This window comes from Callithrix jacchus, chromosome 14 (assembly GCF_049354715.1).
Source record: "Callithrix jacchus isolate 240 chromosome 14, calJac240_pri, whole genome shotgun sequence".
NCBI lineage: Eukaryota > Metazoa > Chordata > Mammalia > Primates > Cebidae > Callithrix > Callithrix jacchus.
The window spans coordinates 41,799,158-41,814,920 of NC_133515.1; the positions used below are offsets into that span (position 1 = coordinate 41,799,158).

Below are 15,763 nucleotides of genomic sequence, written 5' to 3' on the forward strand. Positions count from 1 at the left end.
ATGTGTGTACCTACGCAACTGGCTTGCATGCTCTGCTCATGTACCCCAAAACCTATAATCCAATAAGAAATTTAAAAAAAAAAAAAAAGATTATGCTGAGTGTGTGTGTGGGGGGGTACATATATATATATATATATAAATGGTTACCTATGAATAATTAAGATCACCTATGAGTAAGATCATTCATGAATAACTGCTATAGTTATATCTCTAGTTATTTTCTTCATTATTTATATGGGAACAGGCTGAGGCTTCTGACTCCTGCCTCAGCACTTATGGGGTCTTCCTCCCTCATCTCCCTCTCTGACATTCCTTTCTCTCTGACGCTTTTTTTTCCTCTCTCCCCTCCTCTTCCCCACTCTCTCTGTTTCCCCTCTCTCTGTCTCTCTCTCTCCTTACCATCTCCTCTCTCTCCCCTTTCTTCTCTGTCTCTTTTTTCTTTGTCTCTCTCTCTGTCTCTCTCTCTCCCTCACACACACACACATACACACACAGAGAGAGAGAGAGAGAGAAAGCCAGCAACATCCTACTTCTGCCAGAGTTCCAGGCCCATAGGTGTAGACTTGGACTTTCAGATTCCTCTGACAAGTGTCAACATCAGTCCTGTTGCTCCCTGGCAGAGGAGGACATAGAGTCACCTTGGCCAAGAAGCTGATTGTGGGTCACAGTGGCACTGCCTATTGGCCCCTTGGCTGGGGCTAGGTGAGGGCAGATTCAGCATAGCAGCAACTCTCCCCATAAAAAAATCCCTCAATGGCTTAGTTCTCTAACCCTTCTTATACTCCTCGTGAGTTTTAGAGCCAACTAAACTTTTTGCCTAATACTTTAAGACAAAATATTCGTAAATAAAATTAGCCATGATAAAGGGTGCAGTTTGTACCCTGCCATTTGGTTCATTCATGATGCAAGCAACACCCATATCAAGTCTCAAAACATTTTCTTTACCCAGGAAGGAAACCTGTCCTCATGGAGCCATCGCTCCTCACGTCCCCTTCCCCTCAAACCCTGGCAACCCCAAGCTGTTCCTCCTTTGGCATTTCCTCATTTTGGTGTCAGATCTCATGGCAGGATTTCTTACCTATCATATCCAGTGCCTCAGTGTGAAGTTCCAGTTCAATTTCCTGTTACCCTGAGCCCACTATCTTGCCCCAATATTACCCTCCCCCAATTCACAAACAGACACATTCCCTCCTACAACTTTGGGCCTCCTATCTGAGTCCTTTAGGAAAGAAGCGCTTGTAACTCCCTTGGCAGTGGGTGTGGACTTGGTCCAAGGAAGATGAGCACCAGTCAAGACAGCTGGTCCCTCCTCTCTCCCTGGCCATCCACAAATCGGCACTGCCCATGATGCCCAGGCAATGAGAGCGTCGAACAGCAGAAGACACACCTGACTTTCTCTGCCTCATGGGAGGGCAGCCTCTGTGTTGCATTTAGGAAGAAGCTGTGCAGGATTCATACGGTTTGCTAATGTTAATCTTGTGGGCATAATAAACATACCTACACTTATTTTTCAAGATCAGATGAGATCGGGTGCTTTCAGGCTGGTATGGCCGTAGACTCCACGCTTACTTTTAACACACTTCTAGGCAAGGCTGCCGTGCTGGTGTGGGGACCACACTTTGAGTAAAGGACTAAATTATAATAACTGCCAGGAAAAAAAAAAAAAAAAGGATGAACTGCTTCCTCCTGGCTCAGAAGCTAGGAAGTCACTGAACTAACTAGGGGATGGGGAGGGGAGAGTGGGGAGAATAATGTTCTAGGCAAAAGGAACAGCAAGCCCAAAGGCCTCAAGCAGAAAGAGAGCTCCAGGTCTTGAAGAAGTAGAAGCAGCTCTGTGTGGCTGGGGAGTGAGCAGAAGATGGAGTAGAAGAAGGCCAAGCCCTTTTCCTGGCTCTGAAATTCCACCAGCAGAAGCTCTGTCCCCTCTAGGAAGCTGATATAGTCTGGATATTTGTCTTCTTCAAATCTCATGTTGAAATTGACCCCCAATTTTGGAGGTTGGATCTAGTGGGAGGTGTTTAGGTCATGAGAAGTGGGGCCCTCCTGAATGGTTTGGTGCCCTCCTTGTGACTGAGTTGTTGCTCTGTTAGTTCATGTCAGAGCTGATTGTTTAAAAAAGCCTTGCATCTCTCTTATTTCCTCTCTTGCCATGTGACACACCTGCTCCACCTTCACCCTTCCCCATAAGTAAAAGCTTCCTGAGGCCCTCACCAGAAGCAGACGCCAACAGTATCATTCTTGTACAGCCTGAAAAACTGTGAGTCAAATAAACCTTTTTTCATTAAGCATTACCCAGTCTCTATTCGCATTCTTTATAGCAATGCAAAATAGACTATCACAGAAAGTTGGTACCAAGGAGTAGGGCGTTGCTATAAAGATATCTGAAAATGTGGAGGTGGCTTTGGAACTGGGTGTCAGGCAGCGGTTGGAAGAGTCTGGAGGGTCCAAAAGACAAAAAGATGAGAAAAGGTTTGGAACTTCTTAGTGGTTTGTTAAGTGGTTGTAACCAAAATGTGAACAGAAATATATACAGTAAAGGCCAGGCTGATGAGGTCTCAGATGGAAATGAGGAAGTTACGGGGAATTGGAGCAAAGGTCACCCTTGTTATACCTTAGCTAAGAACTTGGCTACATTGTATCTATGTCTTAGGGCTGTGTGGACAGCTGAACTTAAGAGTCATAACTTAGGTTATCTGGTAGAAGAAATTTCTAAGCAGAAAGCATTCAAGAAATGGCCCAGCCTCTTCTTGTAGCCTATGATCAGATATTGGAGCAAGGGACTGACTTAAAGTTGGAACTGTTAAATCAAACTAAAATCTGGCCTGAGAAAGCCTTCACACTCCCATACTTGAGTCCTTAAGGATGAACCATAAGTTAACTTAGTAGGTAGGCTGAGTGTAAACCTAACTTAGAAGGATGCTTCTGTAGCAATAGCTAAGCCTCAGCCAATCCCAGCAGCCATACTTCAGTGACTCACAGGCAGCCTACTATTCAAACCATGCTCAAATGAGGCAAACACCACCCTGTAACCAGTTTGGCTATTTCTGTACCTCACTTCACTTTTCTGCATGTCACTTTCCTTTTTCTGTTTATAAGTTTTTTTCAACCACATAGCATCCCTGATGTTGCTTAGAATGTTCTGTAATTTTAGGGACTACCTGATTTGCTAATTGTCTCTTTTTTTTCCCTCAATTATGTTCTGTTAAAGTTAGTTTAAGGTTTTTCTTTTAACAGATCTGGTTTGGAAGTGTAATTTGAAGTAAACTCTGGTGACCTCCAGGAACACCAGGTGACCAGGCCAGGTGTACTCACTGCTCTCTTGATTGTAACTGGAAGTTGTGGATAGGTTTTCTCTTGGATTCAGAGCACCACTAATTTGTGTTCTAATTCAAGCTCTCCAAGTTTGTTTGAGCAATATTTAGATGGGCTGGGTTCAGGATCAAATTTGATTCAATAATTAACTGGATTGAAGTCTGTTAATCCAATCCAGTTAATTACTCATTGGCCTCAGACCTCTAGTAGGCACTTTTTTTTTTTTTTAAATAAGGGATTTGTCTTAATCCACAGATTCTGGAACTCTACCTTCTGGGACTCCATCTAATTTTATATATAAAATTATGGGCCCAGAATATGTGCATTTGTAGAAAAACAGATTAACCTTACTAGATAAAACTTAGAATTAAGATGGCCACAATGGGAAAGTTTTAATTTGTATAAAATTGTTTATTTTCAAGGCATATTAGAAAAAGGGCAATCAAAAACTCCACAAACACAGTGGGATATAGTCTTTCATTGGTACATGGAAGCATCTAAAAGACTAAATGAATGAAAAATTGCCTCCTCAAAACATTATTTGCAAAAGCAAATGAACAGCTTAAGTAACAGGCTAAGGACATGATGAAAGAGGACTGTACTCTGAGCTAACCCCAACTGTTCCTTCTCTATCCATCTCTACCTACGTACTCTGAGTCTACTAACCTTTTTGCTAAATTACCCTTTCACTCTGAAGATGACGACGAAAAAAGGAGCAATTACATGTACACCTCACAAAGGAAGCCCTGCTTATCCAGGCCTGCCTGCTGTAACCACTTTCACTCCATGGTCTAAAACTGAGCTTAGAGCCATTGTAGAAGACTTCCCTGATCTAAGAGAAAATCCTCAAAAATTGACTGAGGAGTTTAGAATCCTCATAGGAGCTTATGATCCAGGACTCCCTGACCAAGGTTCTATGACAATTTATTCATATGACAGGGAGGCCTGGTGAAGCTCAAATATGGATGGCAGCAGCAGAATGGAACAAACCTGAGGAGGATATTAAAGACCCTCCCGCAAAACCTCCTCATGAGAAGGCCCAACAGGAACTAGAAATATTGCTAAAAATCCCAACCTGGGCAACATGGCAAAATCCTGTCTATACAAAAAATATATAGAAAGTTAGTTGGGCATGATGGCACATGCCTGTAGATCCAACTACTTATGAGGCTGAAGTGGGAGAATCACGTGAGCCTGGGAGCTTGAGGCTATAGTGAGCCATGACTGTGCCACTGCACTCCAGCCTGGGTAGCAGAGTAAGAACCCGTCTCAAAAAAAAAAAAAAATTGCTGAACATTTTTTAAATTCAATTGCTAAAATTTTCCCACAGAAGTTGATTGGTCCATCATACAATCTTGTAAACAAAAAAAGAATGAACCAGTGTCAGATTACAGAACTTGCTTAGAAATACTGTGAAACATTCTGGGCTCAAAGTACTAGCAAGGAGAACTTCATGCAGGGACTGAAATGGTACAAACTCCTCTGTTTATAAATGGAATTCATCCTGAACTTAGCAGTTTAATTAGAAAACATAAACTGGGATGGGAAATTACAGCCATGACTGAATTGGTGGCTTTAGCTGAACATTTTGAGAGCAAGAAAAAACTCAAAAGGCTAACAAGCTTATGACTCTTCAGTTACAACAGTTACAAGGGCCAAGACCAGAGATCTTCTCATTCTCATTTTAAATCACAACCAAGAGTTCTTAGACCAATAAATTCTTCACCCTAAGATGTCTGCTTTAGTGCAAACAACCAGGACAGTGGAAAAGGGATTATGCCCTTTTATACCAGTCCACCAGTTACCAATTACCTTCCCTTTAGGCCAGCCTGTTTCACCACTATAGAGAAAGCACGAGAGACCTGAGCTCTCCTGAAGATAATCAGCATTGACGTGGCTCTGAGGGATTTGCCAGTAAATTGCTCCTCATGATACCTTTAAAATAACATGGAGAAACAGAGGTTACAAAATGGGGACTCTCATATAGTCTTTGTGGATCCTGGCTCTACCTTATCTACCACTACCATAAAACACACTTTCATAAGCCAACAGATCCCTCAGAGTTAAAAAGGCCAGGTCTGTGGTGGGGGTTTCAAATCAAATTCAAGAGGTTCCCGTGTCTGAACCCATCCAATTGTCTTTGGGGCATTTTTCAGAAAAATCACACTTTTTTACTATGTGATGCCGCTCCAGTAATTTTGCTAGGGGGAGATTTAAAGCTGAAAGAGCACATAAGACTATATATGGGGTACAGTGCACACTGCTTGGGAGACAGGTGCATTAAAATCTCAGAAATCACTACTGAAGAACTTTTCCATGTAAACAGAAATGACCTGCTCTCCCGAAACTATTGAAATTTTTTAAATTGAAAAATTTTTTAAAGTGGGGAGGATGTAAAATTTTCCTTAGAAAGAGTAAGAATCAGAGTTTCGTGATTCTCCTGAACCAGAATTGTTATGCTCTCTATAGGTAGAAATTAGTAAGATCAAAACTCAGGCCTGTAACTGCTGATCTTCCAAAAATACTTGAATGTTTATGGGTCTCTTCCTCAACTGATACAGGAAGAATTTAAAGTGTGGAACCTATAAAAGTCCAAATGGACCACTTTTGGCTAAATTACCCAATATCCACCAAAACTGGAAGCAATTCAAGGGCTCTTGCCAATTGCAGAAGATTTAATTAAACAGACACTTATAATTCTATGCACCAGCCCTTGTAACACTCCATTCCTGCTGGTTAAAAAACCAAATGGATAAAGTTGAAGATTTGTTCTAGATTTACAGGCAATTAACAAAATCGTAGTAGCGAGGTTTCCTATAGTCTCAAATACTAATACTTTATTATCCAACATAGATGCTGATTCTTAAGTGATTCACAATAATAGATCTCTGCTGAGCCTTCTTTTGCAATCCAGTTCATAAAGAGAGTCAATGCTTATTTGCCTTCACTTGGAAAAATCAGCAGCACCCCTAGACTCTGATGCCAGGAAGATTTACCAAAGCCTCTTCATATTTTCCCCAGGCATTGCATCAGGACTTAATGACACTACAGTTTCCTCAAAATTCTACTCTCATTCAGTACGTAGATGACTTATTGTATGCTCTCCCATGAAAGAGTACTCTGAAATAGACTCAGTTTACCTTTTGCAGCAACTCACACATCAAGGTCACAAAACCTTGAAGGAGAACTTCAGTGTTCAAGAGGAAAAAGTCCATTATATTTGGGACATGACTGTTGAAGGGATTTCCCTCTCACCTGAAAAGATAAAAACTATTCAGAATTTTCCTAGGCCTGCAACTCAAAGATAATTGAGAGGTTTTCTTGGACTTGCAGGATATTTTCTTGGACTTGTAGGATATAAAATTTCTGGGTTCTGAATTTTTCCTTAATAGCCTCACCATTGTATGAGCTCACTAAAAAATGCTGTACCAGAGCCTTTACCTTGGGAAAATAGTCTTGAGCAGGCTTTTAGCTAAATAAAATTGAACTTTTAACAGCCTCCAGCTTTAGGACTTCCAAATTGCACTAAACTATTTACCTAATTGGCTCATGAAAGTAATAATCAGGCATTAGGAGTTCTTACCCAGGAATATGGAGAAAAACATAGGCCCATTGTATATTATAGCCTGTAATTAGACCCAGTAGCTAAGGCATATCCTAACTAAGCAGTGATAGTAGCAGCCAGAGTGAAGGAAGCTTCAGCTGATCTGGTTTTAGGAAATGAACTTAATTTGGAAATCCCACATGCTAAGTTCCAACCAAACCCAGCATTTTTTAGTAAGAAGACTAACATCTTATGAAACACCCTGTCTCCTTCTAATCTCTATCTAAAACACTGCAATTTAGCCATCCCACTCTATTACTGCTGCCTGATGATGGTCAAGACCACAACTGCATAAGTGTAGCATCAGAAATAGTGGCCGCTAATGTTGATTTACAAGATAGTCCGTTGGACAACCCTGAGTTGATACTTTTGGTTGATGGGTCCTATGCCAAAAGCTCAGAAGGAAAATATCACCTAGGATATGCTGTTACCACTAAAATGAGTTAATAGAGAAGGGACCCCTTCCTCTATTAGTCAGCTCTATTAGGATAAGCTCTATAAATCAGCTTAAGCCCTGGAGACTTTTTCCCTCACTCAAGCTTGTCATATAGTTAAAGAGACATCAGTAAGTATTTAGACAGATACTAGATATGTTTTTGAAGCAGTACACAATTTTGACATGCTAGGGAAACTCTAAGGGTTTCTCACTTCTAGTGGGACCCCCATCAAAAATAGACTCCGATTAGATAAACTCCTTTATGCCATCATGTTATCATCATAGATGCTGTTATTGCTCAAAGCTCATACCTGCAGACTGAACCTGAATATCAAAGAAATGCTTAGCAGATATTTCATGCTAAATCAGCTAGCACTGAAACTGTTAGGATATGCAATCTGAATGAACTCCATAAGATTAATCCAAACCAACTACCTTACAATGACCTATTTAATAAACAATGTACTGCACCTGATTTGGAAAAACAAAATTGGTATCAAAAAGGATATAAATTCAGTGTTAATCGCAAACTCACAGAGGGCCTAGATGGCTGCCTGGTCCTTCCATTGTCAAAAGCTCTGCACTCCACAACTCATCATGGAACAGAAAAATTGATCCAAATTGTGAAAAAATACTTGTGGCATGACTGTTCCAAAATTGCTAGAATATTTTATAACCAATGTTGGCTTATAGTCAAATCCATAGTCCTGGAAAAACAAGTTAAGTGGTGTATTTCCACCACTTAATGGACCATTTGAACATTTATAGATGGATTTCATTCAGTTGCCAGTTTCAATGGGGGTCTCAGTATGTTCTTGTAATAGTTTGCATGTTTTCTGATTGGGTAGTGGCCTTCCTTTGTAGAAAAGCTGATGCTGCGACAGTAGCTAAGAAATTATTAGAAAATGTGTTTCCTTTATGGGGCATCCCTGGAAAGACCCCCAGCAATAGGGGGACTCATTTTATTAGGCAAGTTATAAAGCAGTTAAACAAGGTGCTGTGGACACAACGGCACTACTGTTGTCCCTATTGCCCTCAGTCTTCTGAAAAGGTTGAAAGAACAAACAGCATATTAAAACTGAAATTGGCAAAGTTAACCGAATCAGTTGGGTTGCTTTGGCCAAAGGTACTGTCACTGGATTTAATGATAGTGATCATTAATAATCATTCTCACTAAAAACCATAAGTTGACCCCTTATGAAATAGTCAGTGGAAGGCCTATGCCCCTAATAGTCGAACCTCATGCATCTCCCTCTCTCCTAAATGTGAATAAGTATGCAAGGCCATTATACCGAAGTGTACTTTCACCAGATAAAGGAAGCTTTCAAATCCACCAATTGAGGATAATCAAACCTTCCACAGTCTAGAACCTGGAGATTGGGTCTTCTAGAAATGACATCAGAGGAAGGCTGATCTTGAACCACTTTGGAAGGGACCATGCCGAGTTCTTCTTACCACCTACACTGCATTGAAGGTTTAGGGCCTTGAAACTTGGGTCCAAACCTCACTACTCAAAAAGGCCCCTTCAGACTCCTGGAACTGTACCCCTGCTGGAGACTTCAAGGTAGAGCTGACCAAGGAAACCTCTCTCCAGAAGCAGAAGGCATTCTAGTTGTGGGCAGCTTTCCCAAAATTATAGATCAAGACGTCTGTATCATCATGAAAGCCTTGCATTTTTTTCTTTTTTCCTCATTTAGCATTGCCCTAATTCTTTCCTTTTCCCTACAGAAAAATCCACGGGACCATAATCAGTGTATGGCTTTAACTTGGGCTAATGCTCTAGCACAAAACTAGGGTTTGTGAGTTACTGGGTGTGTGGGCTATTACCAAAAAAATAAGGGAACAGTTCTGCTAATGTCAGTGCCTCTCCATGTTCCCAGTGGGGGTCACCCCAAAACTCCAAGGGAAGAATGGGAAGCTATCCCTGATATTCTGAATATCACTGCTACTTGCTTTGGCTTTCTTGCACTCAACTTTTCCTTTTTTTTTTTTTTTTTTTTTTTTTTTTGAGACAGCCTCACTCTGTTGCTTAGGTTGTAATGCAGTGGCCTGATCTCATGATGCCTCTGCCTCCCAGGTTCAAACAATTCTCCTGCCTCAGCCACCCGAGTAGCTGGGATTAAAGGCATGTACCATCACACCCAGCTAATTTTTAGTAGAGACAGGGTTTCACTATGTTGGCCAAGCTGATCTCAAACTCCTGGCCTCTAGTGATTTGCCAGCCTTGCTCTCTCAAAGTGCTGGGATTACAGACGTGAGCCACCATGCCTGGCCTTAACTATTTCAATTAATAACCCAATCATTACCAAATATAGAAAACCAATCCAAGTGATGACTGCAAAAAAGATATTGTGCTTTCAGGCAACATGCACTCAAGATATGGGAATTGCCGATGTGAGTACAAGTAATTGCTTGTATAATGTCACCAGATTAAATGCAACAGGGTCTCTTTTGGCTAAATGTGTTATACACCTTACGACATGCTATAAGGGGGGCACAAAAAGGTAAATTTCTCAGTGGATTTTGTTCAGGAGCTATGCAGATTTATTAATGAACAAATCTAACTGACCCGGCTCAAATGCAACTAGGTGGCCCTGTTTTTCAACTCCCAAGGGCCTATATTGGGTCTGTGGATAACCTGCATATTTCATTCGGCCTCCTCGTTGGCTCAGATCTTGCTGTTTGGTCTGGCTCACTTGGCCTTTCAAATAGTTTCTCCTAAAAATTCTCTTAACAGCTCTTATGATTGTAGGCCAAAATAGTCAGTAACTGAAATTAGCACTAGCTTTGAAACAGACAAAGATAAGCTAGATTCCACTGAGGAAAAATTCCAGTGGGGTTCCTGGGGGCTCAGTCTTGGTGGTAGTGGGATACTAGTTGTATGGAATCCAAAGCTAATCCATATTGGGGGTCTTGGATTTTGTAGCCAATCAGACCTCCCAGTGTTACAGACAGGTAGAAGCTACTCTCCAAAAGGTAGATGTGGACGGGTGCAGTGGCTCATGCCCATCATCCCAGCACTTTGGGAGGCCAAGGCAGGTGGATCACCTGAGATCAGGAGTTCGAGACCAGCCTGGCCAACATGGTAAAAATGCATCTCTACTAAATACAAAAAATTAGCCAGGCATGGTGGCACATGCCTGTAGTCCCAGCTACTTGGGAGGCTGAGGCAGGAGAATCACCTGAACCCAGGAGACAGAGGTAATGGTGAGCTGAGATTGCGCCACTGCACTCCAGCCTGGGTGACAGAGCGAGACCCTGTCTCAAGCAAAAAAAAGAAGGTAGATGTTACAGGTAACATCATGCAGCTTCATATCTTTTTATTCAAGCTGGGAACCTGTTTGGTGTTGAACAAAACAGAATGCTACACTTATCTCTCTCCTGATTGTGTTACTACAGAAAGCTTAATGTAAAGGTAGCTGATACCGCTCTTTCCTTAGGCACTGACACCAAATACAATAAAGAAGTCTATTAAGAGGAAAATATGATGTGTTTACAGGAACAACTAACAGTTGGTTTGTAGACGTCCTAAATTGTAGATGGCAAGCTTGGGTTTCCCAAAGGTTTCTAGTCTTTATATGCCTTCTAGCAGGTGTCGAGGTTAGTATGGCTTGTGTTACCAGAGTAACAACGAAAATGGAAACGTCTTTAAATCAGGCCACTTATAGTGAGCTATGATCCTTCATTGCTATCACATTTCAAACCAGAACTATGACCAATTAAACTTTAGTATTGTTGAACCGTTTTGTTGCCTGACTTTGACTTGTTTAATTAGGTTTAGTTTATTTCTTGAGAACTTTTGTTAAGGAGTGCACCTTGGTATTTTGATATTATTCTCTTGATAGTCATAATAATAGTTCCCGTGGTGTGCTTCATCCTCTCAAGTCTTAAATGTTTTGTATGCAGCCATACATTGAGAATTGAATGGTCTCACTTAGACTATGTCAGCAAGAACATAAAGAATCATTCACCTAGTGTGAAGCTGTGACTTGTGAACTCCACAGTGACACTAATAAAGACTTGTGAACTCCATACTGAGATCATTTACGATAGTGAGAGAGTGGCATCAGTGCCTAAAGTTTTGGTCAATCTCTCTAAATTGAGAGTGACAGAAACAGGGGAATTGATAAATCAAACTCAAACCTGGCCTGAGAAAGCCTTCATACTTCCATACGTGAGTCCTTAAGGGTGAACCATAACGTAACTAGTAGGTAGGCAGACTGAAAACCTAACTTAGGAGGATGCTTCTTTAGCAATAGCTGAGTCTCAGCCAATCCCATTGGCCATACTTCAGCCACACACAGGCAGCCGACTGTTTGAATCACGCTCAGATAAGGCAAACACCAAGCTGTGACCAAGCTGGCTGTTTCTGTACCTCACTTCCCTTTTCTGTGGTCACTTTCCTTTTTCTGTCCACAAATCTGCTTTGACAACACAGCATCCCTGGTGCCTGTCTGCATCTGCTGTGATTCAGAGCGCTGCCCAGGTTGCAAATTATTAATTCTTCTTGCTCAATTAAACTCTGTTTAAATTTATTTGTATAACATATTCTTTTTTTTTTAGACAGTTTCGCTCTCATTACCCAGGCTGGAGTGCAATGGTGTGATCTCAGCTCACCGCAACCTCCACCTCCTGGGTTCAGGCGATTCTCCTGCCTCAGCCTCCTGAGTAGCTGGGATACAGGCATGCGCCACAATGCCTGGTCAGCATGGTCTCGATCTCTTGACCTCATGATCCACCCGCTTCGGCCTCCCAAAGTGCTGGGATTACAGGTGTGAGCCACCGTGCCCGGCTAACATATTTCTTTTATCAGAACTTATAATTAAAATGGAAACAGGGTGTAGAAATTTAGAAAACTTGCAGCATGGTCATGTGAGTAGAGAAGGAGGAATCCAAGAAGACTGCTGAGCAACCACTTGCTAGAGACATTAGCATGTGTAAAAGGGAGCCAGGTGCTAATATTCAAGACAGTGGGCAAAGGCCTCAGAGGCACTTCAGAACACCCCTCCTATCACAGGGCCACAGGCCTAGGAGGACTGAATGGTTTCAGAGACCAGGCCCAGGGCACCATTACCTTGTGCTACCTCAGGATGCTACTTCCCACATCCCAGCTTCTCCAGCTCCAGTCTTGGCTCCAACAGCCCCAGATACAGCTCAGACCACTGCTTTGGAGGGTGCAAGCCCTAAGCCTTGGCAGCTTCCATGTGGTTTTTTTTTTTTTTTTTTTTGAGACAGAGTCTTGCCCTCTCACTCAGGCTGGAATGCAATGGCACCATCTCAGCTCACTGTAACCTCCACCTCCAGGGTTCAAGCTATTCTCCTGCCTCAGCATCCCAGGTAGCTGGGATTGCAGGCATACACCACCATGCCCAACTAATTTTGTATTTTTAGTAGAGATGGGGTTTCACTATGTTGGTTAGGTTGGTCTTGAACTCCTGACTTCAACTGATCCACACACCTCAGCCTCCCAAAGTGTTGGAATTATAGGTGTGAGCCACCATGCCCTGCCTTCCATATAATTTAAGGTCTGCAGGCTTGCAGAATGCAAGAGTGAAGGAGGCTTGGGAGCTTCCACCTAGATTTCAGGGGATATGTCAAAAAGCCTGAGTGACCAGGCAGAAACCTGCCACAGTGGAAGAGCCCCCACAGAGAGCCTCTTCTAGGGCAGAGTCAAAGGAAAATGCAGGGTTGGAACCCCCACACAGAGTCCCCGCTGGGGCATTGCCTAGTAGAGCTGTGGGAACGGGGCCAGTGTCCTCCAGACCACAGAAAGGTAGAGTCACCAGCAGCTTACAACCTCAGCATGGAGGAGCCACAGGCATTCAACTCCAACCTGTGAGAGAGCAGCCATCTGGGCTGCACCCAGCAAAGCCATTGAGACAGGGCTGCTTGAGGCCTTGAAAGCCCACTCCTCTCACCAGTATGGAGTTAAGGAAGATTATTTTGAAATTCTAAGATTTAATGTTTGCCCTGCTGGGTTTCAGACTTATGTGGGGCCTGTTGCCTCTTTTTTTTTTTTTTTGGCCAATTTCTCCCATTTGGAATGGGAACGTCTACCCAATACCTGTAACACAAATGTATCTTGGAAGTATGTAACTTGTTTTTGATCCAATGGGCTCATAGGTGGAAGGAATTTGTCTTGAAGCTCAGATGAAACTATGAACCCTGGACTTCTGAGTTGATACTGGAACAAGTTGAGATTTTGGAGAACTATTAGAAAGGGATAATTGCATTTTACAATGTGAGACAACATGAGATTTGGAGGTCAAGGGCAGACTGATACAGTTTAGATGTTTGGTCCCTCCAAATCATATGTTGAAATAGGACCCCCAGTGTTAGAGGTGGGGCCTACTGGGAGGTGTTTTGGTCATGGGGGTGGCTTCCTCATGAATGGCTTGGTGCTCTGTCAGTAGAAATGACTGAGTTCTGGTTCTGTTGGTTCACATGTAAGCTTGTTGTTTGAAAGCACCTAGCATCTCTCATGCTTGCTGTCTTGCCATGTGACACACCTGCTCCTCCTTCAGCTTCCACTGTGAGTAAAAGATTCCTGAGGCCCTCACCAGAAGCAGATGCCTGCACTATGCTTTTTGTACAGCCTGCAAAACCATAAGCCAAATAAACCTCTTTTCCTTATAAACTACCCAGTCTCAGGTATTCTATCATAACCCCCTGGAAGAGTTATACTACTCCCAGGTTGAGCCCATGGTAAATCCCACACTCCCCGCCAAGGCCACCTTTTTCCCCTCTGCAGACAGCGTGGGGTTAGAGTGGATTGATTGTGTCTCTGGCCCCAATTCTCCCATGGCTGCATTCCACCCTTTGCTATGTGACTTTGCAGCTCTTCTCACTACAGAGGCAGGTTCTTCTTGCCCCCTGATTTTGGGGGAGATGCGACACATGCACGGGACCCATGCAGGGGTTTGAAAACACATTTGTTTGTTTCTGCTTTTGTTTTTGCTCCTCTGCAATTTCCTTGAAACCGTGCCCGAGCTAGCCTGCAGGAAAACGAAAAAGCACCATTGACCTAGTTTTTCCTCTGGTCCCACTGCATTTGTAAAATGCAATATGAGACCAGAGGAACTGCCCAGCCAAGCTCAGCCAAAATTGCTAACCTGCAAACTCATGAGCCAAATAAATATATATTTCATTGTATGGTTGTTTTTATGCAACATTATCCTGACAATAGAAAAATGAAACGGGACTCAAAAAGACTGAATGAAGCAGAAACCCAGAAGCCACCCACAGCCAATCATGTGGGACTCAGATGTGAATTGACAATAAGCTTTTATTTTGTCATTGCAGTGAAAGGTTGGGGATTGCTTGCTGCTACAGCCGAATTGATTATATTCTGACCAATACACAAAGAAAGAGATCACAGACCCCCCTGTCTGAGCAGAAGGGAGGTGGTAGATGAAATGAACTGCAGGAACAGGCACTAGCCTGGCCCAAATGCAGAAGAAGAACTGGCCCGTCCTCTGGAAGTCCATGCTCTCATAGAGGGCCATGGCAGAGAGCTGTATGGTGCTGGTATCCAGGACAACTTCACTGTAGCCCTGGTCCCGGGCAAACTGGAGGACAGTCCTGACCAGGGCTTTTGCTATCCCCTGACGACGGTGCTCAGTGTCCACAAAGAGGTGAAACAGCTGCAACCGCTTCTCCATCAAGGTGGGATCGTCAATAGGCAGAGCTCCCACCATGCCCACCGCCTTCTCTCTAGACTCAGCCACCCAGAAGTAGGAGCCATGCTCACTCAGGTAGGATTTGGTGATGTCAGACATGTCTGTGTGCAGTGTCATGTCTACAAACATGTTCCAGGGTTTTCTGTCAAGGAACCACAGGGCAGGGAAGAGGCTGAGGCTGAACACGAGGACCAAGAGCCAAGAGCCAGAGACTAGGAGTAGGGCGAGGGGTCCCCCAAATAAGAGTATGAGGGTTCGAGGCCGCTTCAGCAATTGCTGGAAGGTGGCTGGGACGTGCTCTGCCATACCCCGGGAGAGCAAGCCCACGATCCACTTGCGGTCGCTCTCCCGGTATTTGCGGATGTGATAAGGAGCCATGGACAAACTTCTGTGTCTGAAATCTCAAAGTCCAGAAGAGAGAGCTAGACTCCCTGCACGCCATTACAGGAGGCCTGAGGAAGAGAGAGGAAACCAGGTGAATGCCTGCACGGCTTCCAGCCTTGCAGGAACGGGGAGACCTGCTCAAGGGTGTGTCTTTCTGCTTTTGCCCATGAGGAAGCAGGCCTCTGCCACTGGAAGAAGGTAGGGTCAGAAACACCTGCACTGGAATCTGGTTCTGTCCCTTTCCAGCTGTGTGACCTTGGGCATGTCACTTAACCTCTCTGAGCCTCTGTTTCTTCATCCATAGAACATGGGAGAAGACTAGAGTTTTTGGTATGGTTTTTTTTTGTT

The 15,763-nt window shown here is 43.2% G+C and overlaps 1 protein-coding gene across 1 annotated transcript; it reads right to left on the reverse strand.

The window, feature by feature from the left end:
* Positions 1–2,207: 2,207 nt before the first annotated feature.
* Positions 2,208–15,492, reverse strand: LOC100394433 (N-acetyltransferase 8). The gene is made up of 3 exons (XM_054244405.2): positions 14,596–15,492; positions 2,353–2,435; positions 2,208–2,255 (listed from the first exon to the last, which is right to left on the reverse strand). Exons 1-3 carry the CDS (start codon positions 15,407–15,409, stop codon positions 2,208–2,210), a joined length of 945 nt encoding a protein of 314 aa, XP_054100380.2. The 5' UTR covers positions 15,410–15,492.
* Between the last annotated feature and the right edge of the window lie 271 nt (positions 15,493–15,763).